At 41.7% G+C, this 9,893-nt stretch overlaps 5 protein-coding genes across 5 annotated transcripts; 4 read left to right on the top strand and 1 right to left on the bottom strand.

The window, feature by feature from the left end:
• Positions 1 to 1,028: 1,028 nt before the first annotated feature.
• On the top strand, positions 1,029 to 2,121 carry LOC128170972 (uncharacterized). Its single transcript, XM_052836739.1, has 4 exons — positions 1,029 to 1,162; positions 1,394 to 1,497; positions 1,718 to 1,884; positions 2,012 to 2,121. The coding sequence occupies exons 1-4, from the start codon at positions 1,094 to 1,096 to the stop codon at positions 2,119 to 2,121; spliced, it is 450 nt and encodes a 149-aa protein (XP_052692699.1). The 5' UTR covers positions 1,029 to 1,093.
• Positions 2,122 to 2,407: 286 nt separating this feature from the next.
• LOC128170969 (uncharacterized) lies at positions 2,408 to 3,434 on the top strand. Its single transcript, XM_052836735.1, has 4 exons — positions 2,408 to 2,476; positions 2,708 to 2,811; positions 3,031 to 3,197; positions 3,325 to 3,434. The coding sequence occupies exons 1-4, from the start codon at positions 2,408 to 2,410 to the stop codon at positions 3,432 to 3,434; spliced, it is 450 nt and encodes a 149-aa protein (XP_052692695.1).
• A 199-nt stretch (positions 3,435 to 3,633) lies between these two features.
• On the top strand, positions 3,634 to 4,747 carry LOC128170967 (uncharacterized). The gene is made up of 4 exons (XM_052836734.1): positions 3,634 to 3,789; positions 4,021 to 4,124; positions 4,344 to 4,510; positions 4,638 to 4,747. The coding sequence occupies exons 1-4, from the start codon at positions 3,721 to 3,723 to the stop codon at positions 4,745 to 4,747; spliced, it is 450 nt and encodes a 149-aa protein (XP_052692694.1). The 5' UTR covers positions 3,634 to 3,720.
• Positions 4,748 to 4,946: 199 nt separating this feature from the next.
• Positions 4,947 to 7,572, top strand: LOC128170966 (uncharacterized). The gene is made up of 3 exons (XM_052836733.1): positions 4,947 to 5,102; positions 6,980 to 7,083; positions 7,302 to 7,572. Exons 1-3 carry the CDS (start codon positions 5,034 to 5,036, stop codon positions 7,570 to 7,572), a joined length of 444 nt encoding a protein of 147 aa, XP_052692693.1. The 5' UTR covers positions 4,947 to 5,033.
• Positions 7,573 to 7,802: 230 nt separating this feature from the next.
• On the bottom strand, positions 7,803 to 9,567 carry LOC128170965 (uncharacterized). Its single transcript, XM_052836732.1, has 4 exons — positions 8,979 to 9,567; positions 8,602 to 8,839; positions 8,154 to 8,378; positions 7,803 to 7,991 (listed from the first exon to the last, which is right to left on the bottom strand). Exons 1-4 carry the CDS (start codon positions 9,540 to 9,542, stop codon positions 7,810 to 7,812), a joined length of 1,209 nt encoding a protein of 402 aa, XP_052692692.1. The 5' UTR covers positions 9,543 to 9,567; the 3' UTR covers positions 7,803 to 7,809.
• Between the last annotated feature and the right edge of the window lie 326 nt (positions 9,568 to 9,893).

Here is a 9,893-nt window from a genome sequence, read left to right as displayed (position 1 = left end):
GTCTTTTAACAAGCACATGTCTTCTGTCATGCTTAATTCAAAGTCACGAGGCAACACTGAAGAGTTCCACTTGTTGTTTTTCAGTCCGCGATAGGAGAAGGAATGAAGTTGGCAGGACTTTCCGCACTGTCCTTGGTAGCAGCTGATGATGGAACGGACAGCAGTTTACATGGCCCGTTTCATCAAAGGTAAGTCACTGGAGTAGTGTTTGTAGCAGTTTTCGTACTCGGTCCTGCATCTAAGCTTCAGGTCCAGGGCAAATCTCCTCTGCATGGATTCTCTCATAGCTTTTGTTCTTCCAGGAAACATGTGACTGCTGAATGGAGCCTTAGCAGTCTTGTTTCTCTGAGATTCAAAGAAGTGGCGCAGGTCTTTAAGGTTTTCAATCATATGCCCTTGCTTTTCAGATGCATTGGAAGCAGCAGCACTATATCACTGGTGAAATGGGAAATGATGAGTGGACAGTCATCACTTTGCAGCTCACTGATGCATTTCGCAGCCCATCTTTTTTTGTCTTTAATGGTGGTCTCCGGAGGAATGGTTGCAGTGCAGCCTTCATGTCCGGGGCAGGTAAATTCCTTTCCCTTGGCTCTAAGATGGGTGCCTTTCTTGCACAGTTTATTGCCACAAAACACTGCCACAACATTGTTCTTCTTGGTAACATTTTCACTTAATGTGTATGTAACTTGTGTGGCAGCTTGGAATGGTGTTTTCCCTATCGCACTGAAGGTGGCATTGTTATACCAGGCATCTCCTTCCGCCCTTATAGGTGTATTGGCAAGTCCACATTTCTCGTTAAGCTCTTGAATGTCCTGCCTTATTTTCTTCATGCTATTTTTGCTCACATGAGTGATGATTTTGCCGACTTTGTTGCAGGTCTGATGAATGTTGGTGGCTGATGCTGGTTCGATGTTTTCGCAAAGAAGCATACCACGCATGCCCTCTGTTGTAAGGCCGGTACCCAAGTGGCCTACAGCCATGGCAACATTAAACTGTGCGGCTCTCCGTCCCCTTCCTGATCGACTGACTTCCTCGTACAGCTTTTCACGGTGACTGGTGTAATGGCACTTCTTACATCGAATGGAAAGGATCCATGCCAGGCCTCTCTTTTCCTCCCCATGCTGGTTCCAGTCCAGTGAACCATCACAGTCCAGGAATTTCTGTGAGTGCTCTTTAAATGCATGGTTCCATAGTTTAGCAGTTTTTAACCGGATTTTCCAAAGGAAAAATCCGGTTATTAAAATGGTGAAAATGGCGGGCGGGTGGGATTATTAAGATTATTGGGTCCCAAAGTCAGATTTATACAGTCTTTTAACAAGCACATGTCTTCTTCTGTCATGCTTAATTCAAAGTCACGAGGCAACACTGAAGAGTTCCACTTGTTGTTTTTCAGTCCGCGACAGGAGAAGGAATGAAGTTGGCAGGACTTTCCGCACTGTCCTTGGTGGCAGCTGATGATGGAACGGACAGCAGTTTACATGGCCCGTTTCATCAAAGGTAAGTCACTGGAGTAGTGTTTGTAGCAGTTTTCGTACTCGGTCCTGCATCTAAGCTTCAGGTCCAGGGCAAATCTCCTCTGCATGGAATCTCTCTTAGCTTTTGTTCTTTCAGGAAACATGTGACTGCTGAATGGAGCCTTAGCAGTCTTGTTTTCTCTGAGATTCAAAGAAGTGGTGCAGGTCTTTAAGGTTTTCAATCATATGCCCTTGCTTTTCAGATGCATTGGAAGCAGCAGCACTATCTCCATCACTGGTGAAATGGGAAATGATGAGTGGACAGTCATCACTTTGCAGCTCACTGATGCATTTCGCAGCCCATCTCTTTTTGTCTTTAATGGTGGTCTCTGGAGGAATGGTTGCAGTGCAGCCTTCATGTCCGGGGCAGGTAAATTCCTTTCCCTTGGCTCTAAGATGGGTGCCTTTCTTGCACAGTTTATTGCCACAAAACACTGCCACAACATTGTTCTTCTTGGTAGCATTTTCACTTAATGTGTATGTAACTTGTGTGGCAGCTTGGAATGGTGTTTTCCCTATCGCACTGAAGGTGGCATTGTTATACCAGGCATCTCCTTCCGCTCTTATAGGTGTATTGGCATGTCCACATTTCTCGTTAAGCTCTTGAATGTCCTGCCTTATTTTCCTCATGCTGTTTTTGCTCACATGAGTGATGATTTTGCCTACTTTGTTGCAGGTCTGATGAATGTTGGTGGCTGATGCTGGTTCGATGTTTTCGCAAAGAAGCATACCACGCATGCCCTCTGTTGTAAGGCTGGTACCCAAGTGGCCGACAGCCATGGCAACATTAAACTGTGCGGCTCTCCGTCCCCTTCCTGATCGACTGACTTCCTCGTACAGCTTTTCACGGTGACTGGTGTAATGGCACTTCTTACATCGAATGGAAAGGATCCATGCCAGGCCTCTCTTTTCCTCTCCATGCTGGTTCCAGTCCAGTGAACCGTCACAGTCCAGGAATTTCTGTGAGTGCTCTTTAAATGCATGGTTCCATAGTTTAGCAGTTTTTAACCGGGTTTTCCAAAGGAAAAATCCGGTTATTAAAATGGTGAAAATGGCGGGCGGGTGGGATTATTAAGATTATTGGGTCCCAAAGTCAGATTTATACAGTCTTTTAACAAGCACATGTCTTCTTCTGTCATGCTTAATTCAAAGTCACGAGGCAACACTGAAGAGTTCCACTTGTTGTTTTTCAGTCCGCGACAGGAGAAGGAATGAAGTTGGCAGGACTTTCCGCACTGTCCTTGGTGGCAGCTGATGATGGAACGGACAGCAGTTTACATGGCCCGTTTCATCAAAGGTAAGTCACTGGAGTAGTGTTTGTAGCAGTTTTCGTACTCGGTCCTGCATCTAAGCTTCAGGTCCAGGGCAAATCACCTCTGCATGGATTCTCTCTTAGCTTTTGTTCTTCCAGGAAACATGTGACTGCTGAATGGAGCCTTAGCAGTCTGTTTTCTCTGAGATTCAAAGAAGTGGTGCAGGTCTTTAAGGTTTTCAATCATATGCCCTTGCTTTTCAGATGCATTGGAAGCAGCAGCACTATCTCCATCACTGGTGAAATGGGAAATGATGAGTGGACAGTCATCACTTTGCAGCTCACTGATGCATTTCGCAGCCCATCTCTTTTTGTCTTTAATGGTGGTCTCTGGAGGAATGGTTGCAGTGCAGCCTTCATGTCCGGGGCAGGTAAATTCCTTTCCCTTGGCTCTAAGATGGGTGCCTTTCTTGCACAGTTTATTGCCACAAAACACTGCCACAACATTGTTCTTCTTGGTAACATTTTCACTTAATGTGTATGTAACTTGTGTGGCAGCTTGGAATGGTGTTTTCCCTATCGCACAGAAGGTGGCATTGTTATACCGGGCATCTCCTTCCGCCCTTATAGGTGTATTGGCAAGTCCACATTTCTCGTTAAGCTCTTGAATGTCCTGCCTTATTTTCTTCATGCTGTTTTTGTTCACATGAGTGATGATTTTGCCTACTTTGTTGCAGGTCTGATGAATGTTGGTGGCTGATGCTGGTTCGATGTTTGCGCAAAGAAGCATACCACGCATGCCCTCTGTTGTAAGGCTGGTACCCAAGTGGCTGACAGCCATGGCAACATTAAACTGTGCGGCTCTCCGTCCCCTTCCTGATCGACTGACTTCCTCGTACAGCTTTTCACGGTGACTGGTGTAATGGCACTTCTTACATCGAATGGAAAGGATCCATGCCAGGCCTCTCTTTTCCTCCCCATGCTGGTTCCAGTCCAGTGAACCGTCACAGTCCAGGAATTTCTGTGAGTGCTCTTTAAATGCATGGTTCCATAGTTTAGCAGTTTTTAACCGGGTTTTCCAAAGGAAAAATCCGGTTATTAAAATGGTGAAAATGGCGGGCGGGTGGGATTATTAAGATTATTGGGTCCCAAAGTCAGATTTATACAGTCTTTTAACAAGCACATGTCTTCTTCTGTCATGCTTAATTCAAAGTCACGAGGCAACACTGAAGAGTTCCACTTGTTGTTTTTCAGTCCGCGACAGGAGAAGGAATGAAGTTGGCAGGACTTTCCGCACTGTCCTTGGTGGCAGCTGATGATGGAACGGACAGCAGTTTACATGGCCCGTTTCATCAAAGGTAAGTCACTGGAGTAGTGTTTGTAGCAGTTTTCGTACTCGGTCCTGCATCTAAGCTTCAGGTCCAGGGCAAATCTCCTCTGCATGGATTCTCTCTTAGCTTTTGTTCTTCCAGGAAACATGTGACTGCTGAATGGAGCCTTAGCAGTCTGTTTTCTCTGAGATTCAAAGAAGTGGTGCAGGTCTTTAAGGTTTTCAATCATATGCCCTTGCTTTTCAGATGCATTGGAAGCAGCAGCACTATCTCCATCACTGGTGAAATGGGAAATGATGAGTGGACAGTCATCACTTTGCAGCTCACTGATGCATTTCGCAGCCCATCTCTTTTTGTCTTTAATGGTGGTCTCTGGAGGAATGGTTGCAGTGCAGCCTTCATGTCCGGGGCAGGTAAATTCCTTTCCCTTGGCTCTAAGATGGGTGCCTTTCTTGCACAGTTTATTGCCACAAAACACTGCCACAACATTGTTCTTCTTGGTAACATTTTCACTTAATGTGTATGTAACTTGTGTGGCAGCTTGGAATGGTGTTTTCCCTATCGCACAGAAGGTGGCATTGTTATACCGGGCATCTCCTTCCGCCCTTATAGGTGTATTGGCAAGTCCACATTTCTCGTTAAGCTCTTGAATGTCCTGCCTTATTTTCTTCATGCTGTTTTTGCTCACATGAGTGATGATTTTGCCTACTTTGTTGCAGGTCTGATGAATGTTGGTGGCTGATGCTGGTTCGATGTTTGCGCAAAGAAGCATACCACGCATGCCCTCTGTTGTAAGGCTGGTACCCAAGTGGCTGACAGCCATGGCAACATTAAACTGTGCGGCTCTCCGTCCCCTTCCTGATCGACTGACTTCCTCGTACAGCTTTTCACGGTGACTGGTGTAATGGCACTTCTTACATCGAATGGAAAGGATCCATGCCAGGCCTCTCTTTTCCTCCCCATGCTGGTTCCAGTCCAGTGAACCGTCACAGTCCAGGAATTTCTGTGAGTGCTCTTTAAATGCATGGTTCCATAGTTTAGCAGTTTTTAACCGGGTTTTCCAAAGGAAAAATCCGGTTATTAAAATGGTGAAAATGGCGGGCGGGGGGGCGGCTGCCAAAAGGGTTCCCTAATTGTACGGATAACTCCTCCTACAGTTTTCAAGATAGGAAGTTGTTCTTTTGCAAATCAATTGTACATATATCAGAGGTGTGCATATTGATAGGATTTCAATTTCTGATTATTTATGAAAAAGATACCAGCTTTTGAACTTAGTCATTTTTTGGCAAAAAATTGCATATAGGGTACCCTCATTGTACGGATAACTCCTCCTACAGTTTTCAAGATAGGAAGTTGTTCTTTTGCAGATCAATTGTACATATATCAGAGGTGTGCATATTGCTAGGATTTAGATTTCCGATAAATTATGAAAAAAATACCAGCTTTTGAACTTAGTCATTTTTTGGCAAAATATTGCATATAGGGTTCCCTCATTGTACTGATAACTCCTCCTACAGTTTTCAAGATAGGAAGTTGTTCTTTTGCAAATCAATTGTACATATATCAGAGGTGTGCATATTGCTAGGATTTCAATTTCTGATTATTTATGAAAAAGATACCAGCTTTTGAACTTAGTCATTTTTTGGCAAAAAATTGCATATAGGGTACCCTCATTGTACGGATAACTCCTCCTACAGTTTTCAAGATAGGAAGTTGTTCTTTTGCAGATCAATTGTACATATATCAGAGGTGTGCATATTGCTAGGATTTAGATTTCCAATAATTTATGAAAAAAATACTAGCTTTTGAACTTAGTCATTTTTTGGCAAAATATTGCATATAGGGTACCTTCATTGTACGGATAACTCCTCCTACAGTTTTCAAGATAGGAAGTTGTTTTTTGCAGATCAATTGTACATATATCAGAGGTGTGCATATTGCTAGGATTTCAATTTCTGATTATTTATGAAAAAAATACTAGCTTTTGAACTTAGTCATTTTTTGGCAAAATATTGCATATAGGGTACCGTTTCACCTTATCCATTTCACTGGATACGGGTTGACATGGATTATGGATACAGTTCACATAAAAGGAAACCCGGTTTGCTGTCACATTGACAGCTTTTCACTTGTTTCTTGATGGATCACTTTGAAAAGTCTGGAATTGGGGTTCGGTGACTCTGCATCCATGTAGGAGTCTACCAGCTGCACTTCACTTGGCCCGGGTCGCAAAATCTTCATGCCTCTACGCTCAGCATCGCTTATTGTGAATATTCCATCCTTCTGCTGCTGTACGACATCCTGAAACTCTTCTTCACTCAGCCTTTTTATAGGACATAGACACTGTACTGGGCTGGTGGTCCCCCCCCCCCCCCACTTAGCTACTTCCTGTTTAACTTTGGATCTGTTAGTGACTTACTATAAGTGTCTTTAGACTTTTTATCATAGAGCTGATATCTTTTAGATCTATACAATTTTCTTTGGAATTTATATTTTAATAGTTTTTGTTTCATTTTAAAGTAATTTTGCCTATTTTGCTGTTGTTTTAGATGATGGACCACTCTACTTCCTTTTACAACAGGTGCCCCTACAGATTCACAAAGTTCCAATGTTGAATTTCCATGACCCTGATTGAGTGAGTGCACAACTTTATGTATTCTACTTTCAAAATTTCTACTTCTTGTAATACATTTTGGATTTGATTTTAAATATGCCCTATTAACAGATTCAGATTTTTGTGTACAAGTGTGATATTTAATTCTATCAAGATTATTAAGTCCCAAAGTCAGATTTACACAGTCTTTTAACAAGCACATGTCTTCTGTCATGCTTAATTCAAAGTCACAAGGCAACACTGAAGAGTTCCACTTGTTGTTTTTCAGTCCGTGACAGGAGAAGGAATGAAGTTGGCAGGACTTTCCGCACTGTCCTTGGTAGCAGCTGATGATGGAACGGACAGCAGTTTACATGGCCCGTTTCATCAAAGGTAATCACTGGAGTAGTGTTTGTAGCAGTTTTCGTACTCGGTCCTGCATCTAAGCTTCAGGTCCAGGGCAAATCTCCTCTGCATGGATTCTCTCATAGCTTTTGTTCTTCCAGGAAACATGTGACTGCTGAATGGAGCCTTAGCAGTCTGTTTTCTCTGAGATTCAAAGAAGTGGTGCAGGTTTTTGAGGTTTTCAATCATATGCCCTTGCTTTTCAGATGCATTGGAAGCAGCAGCACTATCTCCATCACTGGTGAAATGGGAAATGATGAGTGGACAGTCATCACTTTGCAGCTCACTGATGCATTTCGCAGCCCATCTCTTTTTGTCTTTAATGGTGGTCTCTGGAGGAATGGTTGCAGTGCAGCCTTCATGTCCGGGGCAGGTAAATTCCTTTTCCTTGGCTCTAAGATGGGTGCCTTTCTTGCACAGTTTATTGCCACAAAACACTGCCACAACATTGTTCTTCTTGGTAACATTTTCACTTAATGTGTATGTAACTTGTGTGGCAGCTTGGAATGGTGTTTTCCCTATCGCACTGAAGGTGGCATTGTTATACCGGGCATCTCCTTCCGCCCTTAGGCCAGCATTTTTTTATTTTTAGATTTACGAAATATTTTTAAAAAAGTTTCGGTAGGAGGAGGAAAAAAAAATAAAAATAAAAGATTGAAAAATCTCTGTCGGGAAAAAAAATAAAAATAAAACAGATTTGTTTTCATTATTTTTTTATTTTGTTTTTTGCTTTTTTAAAGCATTTCTGGTCACAACTGGGTGGCCCATTTGCAAACAGGTTTTGCAAATGGGTCTTACAATCCCATGCTTTCTCTTCAAGGATTCTATTTCTGGGGTTGAGGTTGGCTCAATATCTCCACAATGGAAGCAAATTCCATCAAATAGCTGTGTTTTTCCTGCAAAAGATTGTCAATTTTAAAACCACAACTTTTAATGCACATGATGCATGTTTCTTATAATATCTAGCTTGGTTTTCAAAAATTGTTGTTTGTCACTGGATTTTAGTAATGATTAACAGTGTTCATTTTCAAATAATTTCAAAAAGATACATTTTATACCTGCATAGTATGTTGTCTCTATTGGCGCCTGGCAATTAATCCCTTCTCGCACTACAATCTTATCCTGAAATTCTCCACCAGGGAACAGCGGACTTCCACAGATGTACAGTAGTTCTTCCTGAAGTCTAATAAGAGCCCTCTCCTCAGCAGCGCTAAGCTTTCTGGAGGAATATACAACTCTACGCTTGCCACACTCGCAACAAACAACAAAATCTCTGACTTTGGCTACAAAAAAATAAAAATACTTTAAGAATATGTCTTAATCAAATACCTCTGCTTATAACTTAATAATTATAATTGCATGCACATCAATAAAGAAATAATTTACATAAATCAATTTCTTAATCTCCTTGACAGTTCAATGCAAAAGTTAACATAAAAGTTTAATATCTGCGTTTTAGATAATTTTATTTTTGTAAATTTATTTTTAATAATGTCAAATACTCACTCGCAACCAAGAGATTTTTCAGTTGTTTGTCTCGCTCAGTTGTTGTCACCTTTTCCTGCAGACTAGGACGATCTTTATCTGTAGTCGGTGTACCATATGTCTCTTCAAAAGACTTAAACACACCATCTTCTTTCAAGACAGGATCAGGTATGAAATGGAGATCTTTCAGCATCTCCTGGGAAAGGCGTGGGGGGTTCAAAGTGCAGTATGCACAGTCAGCTTCTGTACACTTCTTAATCTGTAAATATACAAAAGATGTCTCAATTTGGTACAGTTACAAATGAAAATGAAACTTTTGAAAACAATGCTTAGCAAACTGTAACAGAATTGTTAAAACTCATTTAATAAACACAAATCACTTGTATGAAATATGATACCTGGTAGCTGTAGTGCCTTGATTGTGCATGTTTCGCTAGGAATGCATCTATCTTTTCTGATTTCAACATCCTCAAATTGGAGACGTGTTCAGGTTTCACTTCATCATCAATCAGAAGAAAGATGTTGTAGAGATCAACCATCATGTCTTCCTGTGCAGCATCATGAACGACAACACTTTCCCCCTTCCATTTCAGCCTGGAGAATCTTTCTTTCAAAATTTCAATTGGTACTGACATAGCTTCCTTGTATTCCTTCTTTAAACATGCATTTTTAGTTGCAGCATTTCTTAGTTTTGACAAAGAGGTAAATGATTTTGTCTGCATTTCAAGTCCAGGAATCATTCGTCCACGCTGAAGAGCAACATTTTGCAGAGCTATATTTAGAGTAGACATGCATCGCTCAGCTGGATTGTAGTAACTTGCTGATGGAGCTGTTCTGATGCAAGCAAAAAAGTCCAAGTCCAATGCAATAAATTCAAGAAGACAACACAACTGCACAGATCTGTACGTGGTTCTTTGATCAGGACCGCCATCAGTTATTCTCAATAGAATAGGTTTTTCCATGTCAACATCATTGTGTGAAAAATACTTTTGCACTATGGAAATTGTTTCAGTGCTGTGTCTCAAAGGAGATGATGGCTCAAACACCTTTTCTTTTACAGTAACATGTCATTGTACTGTTCCATTGTAAAAGCTGTCTTTGGAATTTTCTGGAACATCAACAACAAAACAAACACTTGGAACAATTCCAGCCACATGGAAATCATGATCAAGGGCCAAGTTTTGCCTAGGATCTGAAACTAGTCCTCCATGATGTGCTCTGACACCAGTTGACACTGCTTGCCCTGGTTCACCAATTGGAACAATAGCTTTGTCATCCAGGCTCTGTAAAACAACATGGTCTCTCCATTTGCA

Source organism: Crassostrea angulata, chromosome 2 (assembly GCF_025612915.1).
Source record: "Crassostrea angulata isolate pt1a10 chromosome 2, ASM2561291v2, whole genome shotgun sequence".
NCBI lineage: Eukaryota > Metazoa > Mollusca > Bivalvia > Ostreida > Ostreidae > Magallana > Magallana angulata.
Note: the sequence above shows the minus strand (reverse complement) of the source record. Positions and strands in the feature narration are given on the sequence as shown.